This window comes from Stenella coeruleoalba (genome assembly GCF_951394435.1).
Source record: "Stenella coeruleoalba genome assembly, chromosome: 6".
NCBI lineage: Eukaryota > Metazoa > Chordata > Mammalia > Artiodactyla > Delphinidae > Stenella > Stenella coeruleoalba.
In genome coordinates, this window is record NC_137151.1 from 56,751,149 (window position 1) to 56,772,436 (window position 21,288).

General features: G+C 35.3%; 2 protein-coding genes across 4 annotated transcripts in view; one reads left to right on the forward strand and one right to left on the reverse strand.

The window, feature by feature from the left end:
- MARCHF7 (membrane associated ring-CH-type finger 7) overlaps window positions 1-4,424 on the forward strand; it is a 51,089-nt gene extending 46,665 nt beyond the window's left edge. The window contains exon 10 of the mRNA XM_079924025.1: window positions 565-4,424. Within this exon, the coding sequence (XP_079780151.1) occupies window positions 565-623 (59 nt within the window). The 3' untranslated portion in view covers window positions 624-4,424. The remainder of the gene's footprint in view (window positions 1-564) is intronic.
- A 139-nt stretch (window positions 4,425-4,563) lies between these two features.
- The window catches only part of LOC307187647 (CD302 antigen), a 128,857-nt gene continuing 112,132 nt past the window's right edge, over window positions 4,564-21,288 (reverse strand). For 2 of the 3 annotated variants that reach the window (XM_079924023.1, XM_079924021.1), the window contains 5 exons: window positions 17,041-17,151; window positions 10,586-10,702; window positions 9,605-9,778; window positions 8,309-8,335; window positions 4,564-4,928 (listed from right to left, as the gene is read on the reverse strand). In XM_079924023.1, the coding sequence (XP_079780149.1) occupies window positions 4,726-4,928; window positions 8,309-8,335; window positions 9,605-9,778; window positions 10,586-10,702; window positions 17,041-17,151 (632 nt within the window). In that variant the 3' untranslated portion in view covers window positions 4,564-4,725. The remainder of the gene's footprint in view (window positions 4,929-8,308; window positions 8,336-9,604; window positions 9,779-10,585; window positions 10,703-17,040; window positions 17,152-21,288) is intronic. The other variant, XM_079924022.1, reaches the window with a different exon arrangement.

The window sequence follows — 21,288 nt, forward strand, 5'->3', positions numbered from 1 at the left end:
TGGAGGCATAGGAATAATCTCAACAAAAGGTTTTTACTAAATCCAATTATATTAACTTAGGCTGTGTCTATATAAAGCTTTTTTGACTAACTAGAGCTTTTTCTTGGCATTGTATAGACATAGCTCTGGTGTAAATTTCAAGAACACCCATAACCTGTTATTCTATGTACATTTTTTTCATTCTCATCGGATACATCAAACATGCAGTGGTAATAAGCCAGATTCTACTCAGGTGTGTGAGAGCACTTGCCTTAAGTTTACTCTTTCTTTCTCTAGTGTATTTCTCATTAACTACTATGAACACAAATTGATCTCAGAAACTTTTTAGATGTTCTTGGATCACATTTTTAAACATTTTCATTTTAATAAAAACTAACAGAAGAAAAAAGTATGGGGGTGGGAGCGTTGTAGACGGGCCTCACCCACAGTCAGACCGCCCTAACCCTGGCATATACTACATTGGGGTTTTTATCGTACAAGTCATTGCTGTTCTGGCTTCATACTTACACTTCCATTCTCATCCCCCTTAAAATCATTCTTGATCATCCTGTTTTCTTTCAACAGCTTCAGAGGATGATTCTGAAGAAGATGGAGACCATAACAGAACATTTGATATTGCCTAACTTCACATGAGACAAATGGATGATCTGTGAACAGTGTTTATTAAAACTGGCAATTAAGTATGAATTAATTTTCTGGGGAAATACCTATTGAATACATTTACTGTCTACATATATATAGAATGGAAAAAAATATATATATACACACACATATTATGCATGTATATATATGTTCATTCTCAAGTGTTGCTGAATTAAAATTCTGCTGGACCTTTTAACATGGCCAGTGAATCTGATGTTTATAAACTGGTAATTAAAAGTATTTTTCTTTTAGATGAGTGGGGAAAGTGTTACCCTTGTTTTAAATATCTAAGCAATGCTGACAGCCCTTTTTTGTGTTGTGATTACTGTAGTTATATTTATGAAAAAAGGTTGGTGTTTTAGTCTCGTTAGTGAAAAAAGTGGGACAAAGTATGCTTTTAGAATAAATTGCCAAATGGCACCTAATTATTTTTCTTTTTAAAATGCCTTAAGTTGCGGTCTCATTTTCATAATCACTTGCTTCCAGTGTTTAAAAAAAAAAAGAATGGGGAGAAAGTTAAGAAGAGCATTCATTATATTAGATTTCCAAATTTAATTTGAATTCTAAATTCACTTAGCAATGGTCTAATTTTTAAAATATATAAAGTGTACAAATGGATAACTTTTTGTATTGATGTGCAAAATGCAGATTATATTTGATAGGCCATAGTATGTAGATATTCCTTTTAGGAATATTACAGCTGTAAATTATATCAGAATTGCCAGTCAGATGCTATTTGGTTAAAAATATTATTGCAGTCTCAAGTTAAATATTTTTAAATCCCACATTCAGAATTTAAAACACTGGTTTTCAATGTGTTTTTTAGTGTTGTCACTTCTTTATAGATAAATATGATATAAATAACCTGTTTGGATCCTGGTCGTTTTTAACTGTTCCTTGGTAATTCTAAGCATTTATTTGATGACTTAATATTTTTCACTACCTTTAGAGAAGAGATGAACATTGTTCACCATACTGTGGTCCTGAGTTGTGTATATGTCCATAACACTGTATATTTTCTCTGTCAACACCCTTAGGATACACTTAAAAACGCCTGCAGGTGGGTTTCAGGTTAAATAAAGTCTTTTGTCCAGCTACTTTTTCAGAACCCAAATAGAAACCATGTAATTTCTCACATGTGAATCAACAGTTTGCCCACATTCAGTCAGATTGTTGGTCTTAATGTAAAACTTCGGCTTGAAATAAAGTGCATACTGATTGATTTACTTTATAGTTTGAAATGTTTCCTTTTAAACTGGTGCTCAAAGAAGCCTTCAAACCTTATAGCCAAGAATCTTATTTTAAATCCCATTTTATATGAAATATAATTGTTTCTAAAATATTTGTTCAGCTTCTGCCTGTCAACTTCTGCCTGTTATCTTTGCGTTGCCTTCCTTAAAGCAGATATGCAAAATTTAAGGATGTCAGTATCAATATCTATTCTACAGGTCTTTAGGGATGCTTTGAATTTGAAACATTTATGCTTTTAATAGAACTCAGCATGAAAATGTAGTGTGTTAACCCACAGAATTTTTTATTTAAAAATTTTAAGTAAATGGTAGAAAACATTCCATTGGTGTGCATACAATTTATTTATGGTTTTGCTATATTAACTGCTAAATGACAGATACAGACAGTGGCTTGGGCTTTATAGTATTCTTGTAGTTCCTTTGTACCACTTAGTATTTCAATGTTGTATTAGCTTCATATGTCCTGTAAATGTGAATTAGAGGGAATAAGAAAAATCTTTCATTGGTATCACTTTTAAATTCTGAACAAAATAGAGACCATATACTACTCAAGTTCCTAAGAATTTAAGATTGCAAATTCCTAAGAAAATGTAGTTAAAGTAAATGGCAGCTAAAAGTAATGATAGTAGTAATAGTTGCCAAACATAAGAATTACATTGTCATTATTGGGTAGAACCAAGATGTTTGAAGAAAGCAGTTTATACATTCTGAATATAAACAGGCATGCTAATGTTACTGTTAATATTAAAAATAAACACAGACTTGAATGATTCAGTTATCTGTTGACCACCAAATAGATACAAGGGCCTACTACAGATGTTCAGATATATAAAGAGAATTAAGATTTAGCACTGCATTACCGGGGTCTTTAAGGACTTGTTTGAAAATAAAATCAAACATGGAAAATTAAATCAGTTAAAACAGCCATTTTGGTAGAGCTGTCATTATTAGGTAGAAGTTATTGAAATGAACTGAAGAAAATTAGTTATGTAGAAGTGGAAGGGGAGACTCTAGAGCAGCATTGTCCACTGAAACTTTCTATGATAATGGAAATGTTCTACAATTTGCATTGCCCATCGTGGTAGCTCCTAACTGCATGTGATCTGAGCATTTGAAATATGGCTAGTGCAATTGAGGAAATGAACTTTATTTAAATAGCCACATGTGGCTAGTGGCTACTGTATTAGATACTGTAAAGATCTGTGATTGATAGTTACAAAGCTTTAAGGAACAGATGGCTGGCCTCAGTTCTTAAAGGAGTGGTAGAATTTGAGTAGCAAAAGCAGTAAGGAATTCCAGTCTAATGTTCACGATTAGCAGCACTATTAATACTCTATCAGTAATAAAATAGACATCTCAATCAATACACAAAATCTCAAAGCTTTTACAGAGCATAATTGTTTTGTAATAACACCTAGTATAAAATTTATTTTTTAGTACCACATAGTCACATTATTCACTTTGCAGTTATTGTCTCATTAAGAAAACTGCCATTAATTGTGACGAGGGATGTTTCTGATTCATGGTGGCCAGTGGAAACAGATGGCGCAAGCTAGGACTTCGTTGCCACTGGTCAACCTTGAGAGATAGTGTCTCTATCCATATGAAAAGTATTCCCATAAGATGATAGATGATGGGATATGCATTAGGGAGAGAGATTACTTTCCTCGCACTTCCAAGTTTCTACGTAAAGTAAATACAATTTTATGTGCAGTACATACATTATCTTTTCTAATTCTGTGTTTTTAAGTTGCTAAAGAAATCATAGTTTCAGCTTTCTTCCATTTTCATTTTTTACCCCCCAAATGATTATTTCACCATTGTCTTAAAATGTACAATACACATACTGAAAACTTTGAACATGATCACTACAGTAGTATTTAGTTTTTCTCTGCAGTTATTGCTTACACAGGTTTCATGTCATTGAATGATAAACTTCATCAAGGCTTGAGGAGCATGAGATATATAGGAACAGATATGGCAGTAGGAGAAAAATCCTTGAAGGACACTATGACCCAAGCGTTAACCCGCAATGCCAGCCTCCTCTACACCTTCCTGGTATGGCTGTAATTTTTTTTTTGTTTCACAAAATTTATTAAATCTTACTGAAATTCTGACCATTTATGATCAGTGCTAAATACTGTTTGTTTGTGGTCCAAAACAGTGTTCTAAGAGTACTGAAACTGTATAATTACATGGCATATGGGGTGTTAAAAATCTGTAAAATTTTCTGCATGTAAATCATGAAGATGGAAATATTAGAGGAATTATCAGAGTAACCAGCATAAGTGATATCTAAATATAGAGAATCTATTTTTAGGTCAGGTTTATTCTCCATATCTTATTGATAAAGGAGCAAGACCATAGAAATTACTAAAGGCCTAGTGATTGCTAAAATTATAGTGATAAGTAGAAGTTTTCTTTTTTTTTTTTTAATTCAACTATAAACCAAGGTGATTCAACTCACTCTGGGAGGGAAGATGGAGGAGGTAAAACAAGTAGACTGGGTTTTTTGGTTTTTTTTTTACCTGATTTACTATTAGTAAATAGTAAATCAGGCTTTAAGCTTTCCTTCATTCAAGTGAAAGGTGCATTTGGGGAGGTGGTTAAAACCATTAAATTATATCTAAGATTGTTCCTTTTTAAAAAACTTTGTTCTTATAATCCTAAAGATTAATTTTTGTCACAGTCAGTGATAACATGAGAATAGTGAACGTTACTGGAATTAGGTAATCATAAAAACCATGATTTTCATTGTTAGGTTTTATATTAAAATCTTGCATAGGAATCACTGTCAAGGTATTTGATGTCTTAATCTGAGATTTCCAGAACCTTAGTCGAATTGAACATCATATTCGTTTTCCTCTGCAACTACTAAAACACAGTCATCATTATAAGGTGATTGGGGTGCAGCTGAAAAAACTGTGGTGAAACCAGAATCCAAACTTCTTTTGTACAGGAACCAAACGACTGCTCCCAAAACTGTCAAAATTACTGTGCTAGCAATCACCAAAGCTGATATTAAAATGTGGTTATCTGAAAAGGAAAAGACAAAAGAAAATATGGGAAATCAGGATACACAAGTTGATAGCATTGCTTTTTGGGGAGCACAAATATAGTTTCATCACATAAATATTTCACTATTTTGAGAATTTCTCACATTGGTTAGAAAAACAGTTACACACATTTATTCCTATCAAGATTTATATTTCTTAGCTTGAATAATTGCCATACTTCAAAATTTGAAATAAACTTTGCAGGTCTCCAGTCTACTTTAAGATCCTAAAATGGAAATTATCCACACTGAAGGTTTCACCATATATTTCCTGTTTGCATATATCATTTTATGTTATCCAGAGTATACATGTGCATAGCTTAAAATTCATAGTTCTACAGGGTATGTAATGATAATACTGTGTTCTTCCTGCCCTACTACTACTCACCCTTAATTACCATTCCTCAAAGCAGCCACTCTTGTTACTTCTGTTATTTGCCTCCATGCATGCTTATACTGCTCTCTGATTTAAAAAAATTTTTTAATTGTAAAATATGCATAACAAAATTTACCATCTTAACCATTTTAAAGTGTGCAGTTCAGTAGCATTAAGTACATTTACATTGTTGTGCTGTGTCACAACCATTCAACTATAGAACTTTCATCTTGCAAACCTGAAAACTGTTACTAAATATTAAGTCCCCATTCCCCCCTCTCCCCGGCAACCACCATTCTACCTTCTGTCTCTCAGGCTGACTACTCCAGGTACCTCAAATAATTAGAGCCATACAGTATTCGTCCTTTTGTGACTGGCTTATTTCACTTAGCCTAGTGTCCTCCAGGTTCATGCATGTTGTAGCATGTGTCAGAATTGCCTTTTTAAGGCTGAATAATATTCATACTATGTATATACCATGTTTTACTTACCCATTCATCTGTAGATGGACACTTGATTTGGTTCCACCTTTCTGGCTACTGAGAATAATACTGCTATAAACATGGTTGTTTAAATTCTGTTCAAGTCCCTGTTTTCACATCTTTTGGGTATATACTGGATCATATGGTAATTCTATGCTAAATTTTTGGGGGAAGCTCCTGTACTGTTTCCACGGCGGATGCACCATTTTACATTCCCATCAGTAGTGCACAGAGGTTCCACGGTCTCCACATTCTTGTCAACACTCGTTATTTTGTTTTCTTTTTTTTTTTTGGCTTGGTTTGGTTTGGTTTTGGCTGCACCGTGCAGCATGTGAGATCTTAGTTCCCCAACCAGGGATCAAACCCATGCCCCCTGCAGTGGAAGCACAGAGTTTTAACCACTGGACCACCAGGAAGTCCCTCTGTTTTCTTTCTTTTCTTTCCTTCCTTCCTCCCTCCCTTTCTCTCTCTCTCTTTCTCTCTCTCCCTTTCTTTCTCCCTTTCTTCCCTTTCTTTTTTCTTTTTGATAGCCAACTTAATGAGTGTGAGGTGGTGCTTTGCTTGATTTTTTTTTAGATGTTATATTCATCTTATAGAAGAGTGAGGATTTAACTCTCCTATATACACATGAACCCAGTGAACCCATAAACACTCCTTTCCTCCTCTTCTGTCATAGCAAGCTCCAAACTGAATAATCATGATATTAAGGAAAAAATAAGGGCAAAAGAATAGGCATTTTATAAAAGAAGATATCCAAATGGCTAATAAATGTGTGAAGGTGCTCAACTTCATTTTTCATCAGGGAAATTAAAATAAGATCACTCGGACTTCCCTGGTGGCGCAGTGGTTGAGAGTCCGCCTGCCGATGCAGGGGACACGGGTTCGTGCCCCGGTCCGAGAAGATCGCACATGCTGCGGAGCAGCTGGGCCCGTGAGCCACGGCCGCTGAGCCTGCGCGTCCGGAGCCTGTGCTCCGCAACGGGAGAGGCCCGCGTACCGCAAAAAAATAAAAATAAGATCACCCTACATACCCATCTGAATGGCTAAAATTTGACAAGACCATCATCGGATGGACGTAGAGCAAATGGAACTTGTCAGCAGGAATGTTAACATGGTTCAACCACTTTGAAAAATTATTTCTAATAATGCTAAACATTATTAGCTACCCTATGGCTGTTTCAAGGAAAATGAGAACAAAGGTCCAAAAAAAAGAGTATGAGAATGTTCATAGTACGATCACATTCATGCCAGACTAATAATGATCAAATATCCATAAACAGGAGAATGGACAAATTATGGTGTGTTTATAAAGTAGTATGCAGCAATAGAAAAAGTACAATATATATGTGCAGCACTGATGAATCAAAATATTCTGACTGAAAAAGTTACATTTATGTGAAGTTCAAGAGCAAACAACTCTAACCTATGATGATAGAAAGCAAAAGTGGTTGCCTGTGGGGTGGATGCTGGTAGGGTGGGCGTTTATTGGGAGGGGCATGCGGGAATTTTGTGGTGTGATGGAAATGTTCTATCTCGATTTGAGTGGTGGTTATACAGGTTTATACATAAGCAACCACCAAGGTGTACATTTAAGATTGTGCATTTTATCCTCAGTTAATTACACATCAAAAATATGGAGGTTAAAAACTGCTACACAATTTGCAAAAATTTCATAACTGGCATTCACACATTATTTTTGGGGATGCAAAATGGTACAATTTCTCTGAAACTATCAGTATTGATCAAAGTTACATATTCACGTTCAATACGGCAGTTATATTTCAGGGAATCTAAGATAAACATGTTTTTGTGCAAGGTGATTCATTCCTTGCAGCACTGTAATAATAGCAAATGTTTGGAAACAACCCAGTAGGGGTCTGGAGTTGGTAAATAATTGAATGTATCTATACAATGGAACAGTATACAGTTGTAAAAAAGAATGAAGATTTATCTATAGGTAATGATATGGAGAGAGATTTAGTGAATAAAAAAGTAAGTCATATCTCTTAATTTGTTTATGTTGGCAAAAGAAACACTAGACATTTAAAGAAGAAACTGAATTAGTGCCCAATAAGGGTTCAGGTAGAATAGGATGGAAGGAGACAGAGTTTTCAGTGTTTGCCTTATATAGTTTTGCTTTTGGAACCATGTAAATATATTACCTGTTCCTTTCCCAAAAAATACATTTAGTAAGCCCTAAGACAGATTCTTCATGAACTGTAATTACAGCTATAAGAAAAAATTTTTTTAACAAAAGATGCAGTCATTTTCCACAAAAACAGATAATGGAGCAATGAGGAGATAGAATTTGGTTTTAAAAAAATGTTCATTTCATACATAACTTGCAGATATATTTAAAGTGTCAAGTGTTTCTGTATTCTTATAAAAGTTGTTCTACTTTACACTGTCATATAATTAAAGAGGTCTTCAGTACTACTTTAATATGCTAGAATCTTAATATATTCTTTCTTGTGGGAAAAATTTAACAAAAGACCATACTTACCTGATAAATATTTCTTTTCATATGGGACTAGAATACAAAAGAAAATCATAATTAATTTAAGTATGCCTTATTCTAAGAATGCTTCTAAACACTTTCAAAGTAGTTTAAAACGAACCCTTTAATAGCTTAGTATTACCCATATTTCTGTTGCTTGGTCATGTGTCTGTATTATCTGTTTTGAACTCAGTTTTTTTAAAAAAGGATGTAGAGAGGTAAAAACTCATTAGCTCAGTTGGTGGAAAAAGAATAAGGGAACTCAAGAAAAAGACAGTGTGATGAAGTGAGGGAAATAAGAGGATTTGGGTTGGAAAGTCTGTAGAAACAGTAAAAGTATACAATTGTGACCTTACCTTGGTAGTACAGACTTGCTCACTATTTCTGATGTATTGAAGTTATAGTTTAATTAAAAATTTGGCTTATATAATGGTGCCCTGAGGCATAGTATATGAAAAGAACCAACTTTCTAAAAATCCAACAAATATTGGAAGTCAAATGCTACTACCATAAAAGTGTGACTGATTAGTCAAAAACCCTGCTGGGGCAAGTTTAAAAAAAAAAAATTGTATGTAGTTCCAGATGTAAAGAAAGGAAATAATCGGAGGCAGATGTACAGTTTTGGTTTGCAGTTGGAGTAGAAGGGGGGAATATTAAGGATGCAATGCGGGAAATGTCTGTTTCTGTCTTGTTTCAAGCAACCCAAAATTGTATTTTGAAATTTAAATGTCTTTAGTGAGAAAACAATTCTTTCTACAACATAAAAACTAATGTTTAACAATAATATGAAAATATTTTGGGACAGGATAATTTTGTTCATTAGAAAGCACTGTGATGTGAGAGAAGAAAACTTATACTTTAATCCAGAGTAAATTATAAACTATGATGCAATTTTTCTTGGCCTAATCAAAGATGTCCTTGAATCAAATTCTTTTTACACTAACATTAGAATTCTGGAATCAGCCATGATTATTTTTCACCACTTCCACTGTTTAACCAAATCACAAAGAGGCTATTATAATTCCTTTGAACAACATAAGAAATTTTTGACTTCTTAGAAGCTCTAAGAATAAGCAGATAGAATAAAAGTATGCCTGGTTCACATGATCTGGCCCTACCTCTGAAATGTAATAGGATTACATATTTGACTTCCAAGAGTCTTGGGAGCAAACCAACCCAGTATCTTCTGAAGTCTTACTTCCTCTTTATATTGAGGCACACATCACAAAGAAAATTATTTTAAAACCAGTCCTATTTTCCCCACCTCTCTTAGAATGGAAAAAAGCCTTCAATTATACTTACTAGCTGCTTTACAAAGGGTTCCTTCCACAGAAGAAACTTCACAATTTCCTTTTTTCCAATCACCTGTCTTGGTGTGCAAAAAGGCACAGGTGTCAACTAGATCCTCGCCATCATCTTGGTCTGACCACTTAGCAAATGTCATATTTGACTTGTCAAACCACTTGAAGCTGTCATCTGTCAGTTAAGGAAAATTTTTAACATTATGACAGTATAAAATGTGTTAAAAGAAAGTCAAAGAAAGGGTCTAGCTTTATTTTTTTTTAACTCTTTGACCACGCCTCATGGCTTGTGGGATCTTAGTTCCCTAACCAGGGATCGAACCCGGGCCCTCAGCAGTGAAAGCATGGAGTCCTAACCACTGGACACCAGGGATTTCCTGGGTCTAGTTTTAAAGGTGGGAAGTTACTAAGATATGTCTGGTCTAAACTTCTGATTGTAGGATTTAAATTAGAAGGAGGAATATATCCTGTACTCAGGCAAAGGATACTGGTTCAAAAAGGTTCTGAAGAAGATCCCATTTGTGATTAAAATATATATATAATTTTCATGAAGAAATAGTCAAGAAAATAGTTAAAATGTTAATGGTAACCTTAGTAATTTCATTTCATTTTGAAAATTATGTACTTTCTATTTTCAACAGTGACAGTAAATACATTTACATAGTATTACCCTGACAGTTGTCTATCTTTATCCTATTGTTGACACTAGTACCAATTTTTATTACCCTACCATATTACAGAAATACTGAGTCTAGAACCATATTTTAATCCAGATGAAAGAATCAACTTTAACTTTCATATGTGACACACATTGAGCTGCTCAGGGCAAAGCTGTGGTACATGGGTGCATACTGAAAATACAGTCCCTGGAAACCACAGGAAATAGCGAACTACAGAATTGAAGAATCTAAAAGAAAGTTATCAGTTTTACTAACATTAAGAAAAAAATGTAAGAAACAATTTAAGTATAAATATCACTTACCATCTGTGTCATAAAACATGCCTAATAGGATATCATCTGGGCCTTTCCATTGCTTTTGCAAAGTATCCAGTATAAAAGCGTTTTCTTCTTCATTATGTATGCTTATCATGTCTGCTCCTGAAATTATTTTAGGGAGAAGAAATCAGCATGTTCCCCAAATCAATGAAAATCACATGAAGTATATACAAATTACACATTATTATAATACATTATATTTTACATCCTTTTAAAAAAGCTTGAAAAAGACATGCACATTTCTGAAGAGACGATATACTCATGAGAAAAGTAAAATGATAATGTGATAAACTGAACAGAATCATACTTTTTATTTCATTCACTTAGGGTTAGTAACTAATCTCGTAAACAACACGGAAAGAAAACATCATGGGAAGGCTGGAGCAGTAGAACACACTTCCTGCATCTCAACTTTTCACTGCCCCTTCCTCTAGCAGTCATGGCCCCTCCTGCCCTCAGTTCACAATTATAGGGAGGAGTAGCTCTGACCACACTCAGGAGAGCTGAAAACTACCAGGGCAACTTGCCAGAACAGTCCCAAGACCTAGTGAAGTTCAAGTAACAAGCGGTCTCTGACCGGCCTCACTTAACTGGCCATGTGCCTGCTGCCTGAAGCCTATGCCTTCCCATATTTTCCTCTGTGGTTGCCCTTAGGGAAGTCCTGGTTAGGGAAAGTGATAAAGGAGGTCCTTGGTCCTTGTTCTCATTGGATAGCTGATATTTCCTAGTACTGTCTCACCTGGTTTGAGTAAGGAGCAGCAGCCACATATATTTTATGTCTCACATTTTCTAGCCTTTCAATCTAAAAGCTACATAGCAGCCTATAAAATATTAGCAATAACTTCACTTTTCCCAGATATATTTAATCTTGTTTCTTTACCCAACAAAGATTCTCTTGCAAATTAAAAAAAATCATTCCACTGTCTTAACTGGATAACACTTAGGAGAAAACGCTAATGGAGTTCGTTTCTCTCATGATATTGCATGTTTTTGCAAGTGAAGAATGAATGATGACATCAGAGCCTAAAAGCAACCAGAAATCTGGTGGGGAAGGTACATCTAACCCCTGGGAAAAATACATCCTTTCAGCTGTACTCAGCTAAGTGAGGAATAAACATCAAAATGTTTCTAAGAAACATGACTTTCCAGTCTCAGTAATTTTAGAAGTTAAAATTTTCTTAATTTTCCAAGGAGAAGTCATTGATCCTAAACATTTTTTTTTTAACATCTTTATTGGGGTATAATTGCTTTACAATGGTGTGTTAGTTTGATCCTAAACATTTTTAAAGTTATCTTGGAAGCTTTGGGTACTACGACTAATCCAGGTACTACATGGAGAGATGAGGAAGTCTTTCCTATTATTAAATTACATTCTTCCCAAATCATCCTGACTTAACAAAAACTTCCGAAAACTTGAGAATACTGCCTTGGATGAGTGGCTCTCCAACTTTAGTGTGCACCAGAATCACATGGAGGGCTTGTTAAAACAATGTTGGCTCCTACACCCAGAGCTTCTGATTTAGCTGGAGTAACATGGGGCCTGAGAATTTACATTCCTAACCGGTTCCCAGGTGACACTGATGCTGCCGATCCAGGGAACACACTGAGAAATTATAGGAAACTTAAATAATAGGCCATTGTATTTATGACACCACTCTAAAATCAGTAACTTTTTGGTAATTAACAGATATATGGAGACGAGAAAGGACCATTAGGTCATGACGTGGTAAGAAAAATTTGTATTAGGCAATTACTTTCACATCTTCTAAAAGAGGCTTAAAAAATAAATTTAACTACAGGGGAAAAGAAAACTACAGGACCTAAAATCTCCCCCCAAACAAACCATACTGTTAAAGAAGAAAAACTGGGCAGACTAAAGCTCTGTTATGAATAAAAAATAACAGGCAAACACCTTAACAGAAGAAAAAAAAAACTGGTCTCAGACTGTTAAAAAAGGCAGTAGACACGTATAGAAAACAAACTAGTGCTTACCAGTGGGGAGAGGGATGGGGGAAGGGGGCAACATAGGGGTGGGGATTAAGAGGTACTATTATGCATAAAATAAGCTACAAGGATATATTGTACAACACTGGAATATAGCCAATATTTTATAGTAACCAAAGATGGAGTAAAACCTTTAAAAATTGTGAATCACTATATTGTTCAACTTGTAACTTAGTATTGTACATCGACTATACTTCAATTAAAAAAAAAGACAATTCACCCTCACGAAAGGAAATGTAACACAAGAAGTGTGTGAAAAATGCAGTTTCACTGGTAAAAGAATGAAAATAAGAGTTTCAGACGTGCCAATTAAACAGTGCCGGCTTAGGGTGTAGAAAAATAGGAACTCGTAAGTGGTTAGTTGGAGTAAAAATTAGTAAAACCTTTTTGGAGACAATTTGGCAAGATGTATGCAAGGCAATCGTTGGCTCTGCTCAGATAGGCACAATCATTGATGATCATCACATTTACAACACTGGAAGACTGGAAATAATTTAATAACCAATATTAGAGGATTAAATCAATTACGGCATATCCATATAGAGGAATAGTGTACAGTTATTAGGAAATATACATTCTATATTTACTGCCATGGAAAAATATGTTTAAGGGAAAATGTAGATTATGGAAATATATATGTACATATAGTATATACATGTATATATACATATATATCAAATATTTATTAAAATATATCTGCCTGAGGGGTTGGAAGTCTAGAAGGATACTCACCAAAATGTTAATAGTTATTACATTTCCTTAGGATGGTACAATTTAGGGTAATTTTATTTTTAAAATATTTGCATATGTGCTTTTCTGTATAGCGACTGTGCACTAATCGTGTAATTAAGAACTTTTAAAAGAAAAGAAAAAATAAGACTGACCTTTAAAATACTTAATACTTTTTTTTTTTTTTTTTTTTGTGGTACGCGGGCCTCTCACTGCCACGGCCCCTCCCGTTGTGGAGCACAGGCTCCAGACGTGCAGGCCCAGCAGCCATGGCTCACGGGCCCAGCCGCTCCGCGGCATGTGGCATCCTCCCGGACCGGGGCACAAACCCGCGTCCCCTGCACCAGCAGGTGGACTCTCAACCACTGCGCCACCAGGGAAGCCTCTAAAATACTTAATACTTTAATCCAAAGTTAGAATTCAGCAAGGTTCTCTCTCTCAGTCATAGCTCCATTTTCAAAAATTCTATTATGGTTTTCTTATCAGTTCTAGCTGCTATCACGTCCTGTTAAATGTCATACAGACTTTTAATCTGTTTTACCCTCATACTTACTTGTATTTAGTTGTGAAATGTAACCAAAATGCCATTTTAGAAAAATCCTCAAGGGAAATATTTAACTAGGTTAGAGTTTAGGCTTAGGTGTTCAGAGATGAGATTTTCATTCCTTTCTCTGACCTTGTGTCAGCCAATGGAACTTGAATGATTTTTAACATTGCAATTTAAGTAAATACTGTATAAACTTAAATTAATATGTCAGGAAAAAAGACACACTTTAATTTTCTTTAACAAATGATAGCATAAATCCCTGAAGAACACATGTGCTCAAGCGAATTTTTTTTTTTACAATGCATTACCAGTGATGCTACCTGCTGAGATGTAATTTGGGTCTTTAATTCTTTTTATGGTTAGTGACATAGCTCATACACAGATCACAAAAAGGAAAGACTGGAAATATTTATTTGTTCTATTATAATGAAAATATCTAAATCAAAAGTAAATGTTGCAAAATAAGAAAAATGTTAGCCTCTCACAGTTATTTTCCTAGATGAACGTAACAGTACCCAAAATAAGTACAAGTAACATCAAGTAAATTACCACAAAGCACTGGGAATATTTCTAAATATAGCTCTCAGCAGTCCAAAAGGTAACAAGTCACCTATTTTCTATACCCCTAATTATAGGTTTAAGATAGGATTTTGTACACCTGTGAAGATTTTATAAATCCAAATGTAAATGTCCTAGTACTCCTTATGCTTTTCCTTCTTCATCTATAGCAAACACTGAACTCATGTCCACCTACTGTTCTAAACCAAAACACCACCCTAGCCAAAAAAAGTAATGGTAATATTAACCAATTTTAGCTAATTTTCTGATTCATCAATGAAATGGATATTTCCAGAGTGGAAGCAAATGTAGAGGATGATCAAATAAATGATGAGATTATCAGAAATGTATGAGAAATTAAAAAAAAATCAAATCAGTAAGACAAACTGAATTTATAAATATTTAACTGGGAAAAAAGACATTTTTCTTTAGACACAAGATAAACTTTATAAGCAAATTTATATACAACGATTTAAAATTCCTAAGTGGCTACTCTACTTGAACAAGTAGAGTTAATGGACTTCAAATAATCAAAACTTAGGCCTCAAAGTTGCTGGGTGTTTTCAATTTCATTTTGCTTCTTTTTCTAAAAAAAAAATTAGCAAATACAATTAACTACAGTTTAGTTGTAGAGGAAGTCAGTCAACAAATATTAACTATGCCTCTGTAGAGTATGCAGTTGCTTAACTGCTGAAGTTAAGTATTAAAGCTGGACGACGAAATCTGACCTTGTGGTTCATACAAGCTAATAGGAGTACAGGAACATGTCTTTTCTTGGCTCTAAGCCTCCAATGTAATTTGTTTATTGAAATCTGTGTTTATGTCCAAGTATACCTGACATAAATGGTTTTTAAAAAAGAGATAGAAAATAGTTGTTGGGGAAACACCCTTTAAAAAAATCTTGTGGACTTCCCTGGTGGCGCAGTGGTTAAGAATCTACCTGACAATGCAGGGGACACGGTTTCAAGCCTTGTCCTGGGAAGATTCCACATGCCGCGGAGCAACTAAGCCCGTGCGCCACAACTACCGAGCCTGTGCTCTAGAGCCCGCAAGCCGCAACTACTGAGCCCGTGCGCCACGACTACTGAAGCCCGCGCGCCTGGAGCCTGTGCTCCACAACAAGAGAAGCCACCGCAATGAAGAGTGGCTCCTGCTTGCTGCAACTAGAGAGAGCCCGCGCGCAGCAACAGAGACCCGACACAGCCATACATACATACGTACATACATATATATATAAATAAAAATCTTGGAAGACCAGCAAAATTCCTATTACTCCATTTCCTTGGAGTGAAACCATATTAGCATGTCGGAAATGTCTTGTTTTCAAAGAGCCAATGTTCAACACCATTTAGCAAGTAAGGAAAATATGTACTGAGTAGTACGTGGCACTTCGTAGGATTTAACACTCCTATGCTTACATTTATTCCTTCTATAATAAGAGAATATGATTTTAATTAAAGCAATTTGATATTCTTCCAAAATGTTAATTGGTGGGTTGTCAGAAAATAGATAAAGGGCATTTTTATTTTTATTTTTTATTTATGTATTTTTTGGCCGTGCCCTGTGGCATGCGGGATCTTAGTTCCCCAATCAGGGATGGAACCCATGCCCCCGGCATTGGGAGCACAGAGTCTTAACCACTGGACATCCAGGGAAGTCCCAGTAAAGCACATTTTTAAATGCTGGTGTTATGAATATGCTTAAGACAAAATTTAATGAAATAAGAGATTTTTAGATCTCACACAGTAATAAAAAGTACCTTTAAATAATCAAGGACTCTCATCTCACCATCACAGATATCTCAGTGGAAAAACATGGTAATTCACACCATCGTTTTAGTTTGAGCTGACAAGTATCACAATAAGAGGCTTAACAACAAGGATGCACTTTGGGCCAAACAGCCAAATATATAACGAGCACCCAAGCACACCTTTTCTAAAATGACATTTTTATTTAAAAGATTTCAAAATGTGAAGTTATATTTCCCAGAGAATACTGAGCATATCATGTAGCAAATACATAGCCTTTTTTAAATTTTTATTTAACGGTATGCTTCTTTACCACCGTCTCATGTCACAGTCCCATGTAATCTAACTTCTGCCCCCACTGCATGCCTGAAACAGTACTGTCAGGGCAGAATAAGAGTGATTAAGAACGCTGGTCCTAAAATCAGACAGTCCCTGGTTTGAATCCTGGCTGTGCCAATGATTTCCTGTGTGACCTCTAACAAATAACTGAACTAGTTTTATTCTCTTGATAAAAGGAGGCTAATAATTTACTACCTGATAGGTTTGCTGTAATAATTAAAGCCAGTTAAAGTATATTATGTGCTTAAGAACAGTGCCTGACACAGAGTACTTACATTAAATACACCCTGCTCTTGCTAAGGTTCTGTCACTCTGCTTTGGGCAGTGTGGTCCAACAACTGTCTTCCAGCTCAAGGGTATACCCCAATTCCACTGTTTGTGTCTTATAGAATAAAAGCTGTCCATTTATTACAAGGACCAAGGTAAAAGTGAGATACGACAAAACTATTTTTTAAAGAAATTAGTGAACACTCTTTACTGATCTGTGAAAAAACAAAACAGAAAAAGCTCCTTACCATGGTCAGTACACTGATTTCTGACATCCTCTATGCTTTCTACTTTGATGGCTTCTTGAAGAAAAATGTAACAACTGTCTTGGAACTGAACCCAGGTGGATGAAGGGCAGTCTATGTGGAAAAAGAGATACGCTATTAAATAACTTTAATTTCATGAATTCCTAAAGATAAAGATATTAGATATTAAATTTTCACAAAAGAAAAAGAATGGCAATTTCCCTTGTTAATTTAGCCATAAGGCTCTTGGTCTTTGTTCAAATAAGAAATTGACTAGCGTGATAGGAATTTCTTTTTCACCATTGTACCATATGGGAAAAGGAAAATGCGCCACTGATTCCCTTCTGATTTGACAGAGCAAAGTTACAAGTCTTTAGGTGTTTAGTAGTTCAGACATGTAAATTATAGCATATTACATATGCTAATAACCAAGGCAATAAACTATCAAGGAAGAAAACCAATCAGAATTACAAGTTCTCTTTCAAGGTTATCTTTGCAGTATATAGTAACAATTCAATTTCATAAGTCGTAAGAGTCTTACAAGATCTTTTTGTTCAAAATATACTTTCAAGAACAGAGAAGAAAAGAAGTTGCTAGATTATGAATATTCAGATAAGTTTTCCTATTGCACAAGAAAACAAGATTGATATTTTTATGAACGTTTTAATTTAACACTTCATCAAAGCAGATTCTTTGAACTAGTTTTATGAAACAGAACCATACTTCTTCCTCTCTTGCTGTAGAGGGTCATCTCCTTCATCTCTATCTTTTGGTGTTATTCATTATAAAGATGTGTATTTTTCAGCCTTGCCTCTGGAATTTCACTAGTTAGCATTAGAAGCAAAAGTAGGCCTGTTAAGACCTTGATTTCACTGGCCAGAATGGAGAAAGGATGTGAAGATGTTATTGAATTCCAGTGAATAAAGGAACATTAAGGCATTAACCTTCCATATTCTCTTAGGTCTGTACAGGGAAAATCACTTTTTACCTGGTTTTATTTTTGCGGGATCTCAGTTCCTCAACCGGGGATTGAACCCAGACCACAGCAATGAAATCACCAAATCCTAACCACTAGACCTAGAGCCAGGGAACTCCCTGAATTACATTTTTAATATAAACAAGTAGAAGAATGGCTTACTACAAACAGCCAGCTATGTTAGTCTAAATTCAACAACCTCCATCTCACTAAGCTCAGAATATGGCCGAGCCCATTCGTTGTCTCCAGTACTTAACCTCAGCTTCGTATACAGCACAGACTACAGGCCACCAAGCTACACTATCTCCCAGTTTTCTGGTGGCTTCTGGATAATGAAGTGTGAGCAGAAGTGAAATGTGCAAAAATATGCCTTTAAAAGGAAAGAGTGTGCTCCCTGGACCACATTTCCTCTTTCCCTCTGGCTAAAATGTAGAGGTATCTTCAATCAATTGTGTAAACAATGGAAACAGCCTAGGAATAACAGCAACAAGATAAAAGGATCCTAAGTGAAGCCAACATATCACACTCAGGTTGTAAAGAGAGAGAAAATAAACTTCAATCTTGTTAAGCCACTGATAATTCAGGTCATTGTTATAGCAGCTGAATCAATAACCTAATTAATACAATGGGCTACTTAAAATTATCTCAATTTGGGAGTCAGGAGTTTTTCTCTGGCCTCATACTGCTACATTTAAACCATCCAAGATGTACTAGCCTGAGGGTAGGCATCTCAAGATACAATTTATTTTGTATATAGGTTCTTTTTTTTTTTTTTCCTTCCTGCTGTTTATAAATTCTTGTCTTACACATGTGACTACCTTGGTTTGAACTCGGGTAGGAATCTAGAACTTTCCCATTATGGTGGCTTAAAGTTGGAGAGGGATGTTTTAACAACAAGCACTTTGCTTTGGGAAAATGCTCACAGTAAACCATTAATTTTTAAAAATCTCACTATAAAAATGTATCTGCAGTATGATTCCAATGTTTAAAAAGCAAGGAAGTCTAAAATATCATGTATCACTTATATGTGGAATCTAAAAAAAGGGTACAAATGAACTTATCTACACAACAAATAGAGTTACAGATATAGAAAATAAACTTACTGTTACCGGGGGTAACGGGGGGGAGGGGTAAATTGGAAGATTGGGATTGACATATATACACACTACTATATATAAAACAGATAACTAATAAGGACCTACTGTATAACACAGAACTCTACTCAATACTCTGTAATGGCCTATATGGGAAAAGAATCAAAAAAGGAGTGGATATATGTATATGTATAACTGATTCTCTTTGCTGTACACCTGAAACTAACATAACTAACAAACTAACAACATTGTAAATCAACTATACTCCAATAAAAATTAAAATAAATAAAGTAAAATTAAATTAAATTTTAAAATAGCAAGGAAGTCTAGAAAAGTTCAGGAATTGGAAAGGCATTTTGTAGGAAGAAGGCTCAGGAAGGGCCTGAAAACAAGGTGCTTGGTTGAAAGTCTGTATGTGGAGCAAACCCTTAGATCCTCTTCCTGAGAAAGAGTACTCAGCCATCTCAGTTTCTCCATACACCTCTGCTGCCTTCTTTTCAGAAGAAAAGACTTTTATTCCTCCGTTTCCACTTCCAGACCATCAACATTATCCACTGCTCATCCTTTGAGATTCAGGCCATCTATCTACACCACTTTCTCTAAGACACCACCACTGTAATGTATTTTAACTTCTGCTTGTAATTTCATCACATAGTTCTTTCTCTTCGAACTCACCATCCAATGGCCACGGAAAGTAGCAGAAGGAACACAACTTTGAAGTCAGACAGACCTGTATTTTTATCTTGGTGGTGAGACCTTGGACAACTTATTTCCTGTATTTCCTCAGGCAAAAAGGGATAACGACCTCATTGGACTGTTGTTGTGAACATTAAGAAGCAACAAAACTGCACAGCACAGCGCCTAGTACAAGGAAGGTGCTCAATATATTGTAGCTTTTATTAACTCTACCATCCTCGGCACCCTTCACTAGAGACAGTGACCTCTCTGAAAATAGGGGCCGAGCCTTATTTTTGAATCCCCAACACCTCAGATAGCTCCTTGGACTATAATAGGGACCAAAATATTTTGCTAAATGAATGAATGAATCCTATCTCTACATCCTTAAATGGCTTAATTTATCATCCCTTCAGCATCCTCAAACACTCCCTTTGCAGTGTATTCATCTTTTCCTTCTAGAAGCATGCTGTTTTCTTATACCCTGGAATAGAACTGGATTGACCTTGCTGCCAGTTCTAACACCGTTACTGGTACACTTGGCCCTCGGTATCTGTGGATGTGGAACCCTCGGATACAGAGCACCGACTGTACTACGCCACTTTATATAAAGTACTTGAGCATCCTCGGATTTTGATATCCACAGAGGGTCCTGGTACCAGTCCCCTGAAGATACCGAGAGACTATACTTTTTAAAAATTAAACTTTTTACTGAAATACAATATACAATGTGCAAATCATACATACCTATCTTGGTGAATCTGCATAGAATGAACATACCCATGTAATCATCGGTGAGATGAAGAAACAGACCATTAACCAAACCCGTTTGGTCCACTCACTTCCAAAGGTAATCACACCTTTGGAAGTGTGACTTCTAACACCACAGATTAGTTCTGTCAGTTTTTGAACTCTACAGTAATGAACACATACAGTATGTACTCTTTAGTGTCTGGTTTCTTTTGATAAACATTACTTTTATGAGATTTATTTATGTTGTAGCATGTAGCTGTAGGTTCTTTCTCATTGCTATATAGTATTGTATGACTTTATTCATTCTGTTGATGAATGTCTGGGTAGTTTCTAGTTCGTGGCCATGACAATATATGATGCTATAAACAACCTCTGCACATGTTTTGGTGCACATATGCATGCTTTCTTGTGGGTATATTTCTAGAAGTAGATTGCTGGGCCATAGAGTGTACATGTGTCCAGCTCTGACAGATACTGCCAAACACTTTTCCAAGGTGGTTATAATCCTTTTAAACAAGTAGCTTTAAAAAAAAAACAAAAAACCCAGTTTGATAATCTTTGTCTTTTGAGTATTTCCATTAATATTTAACATAGTTATTGATGTATTTGAGTGTATATCTACCATCTTACTATTCATTTTCTATTTGTCCTACCTGTTTTATGTTCTTTTTTCCCCCTTTGTTGTCTTCTTTTTGGATTATTAAACAATGTTATATTCCATTTTTCTTTTAGCTTATTAATTACACATTCTTT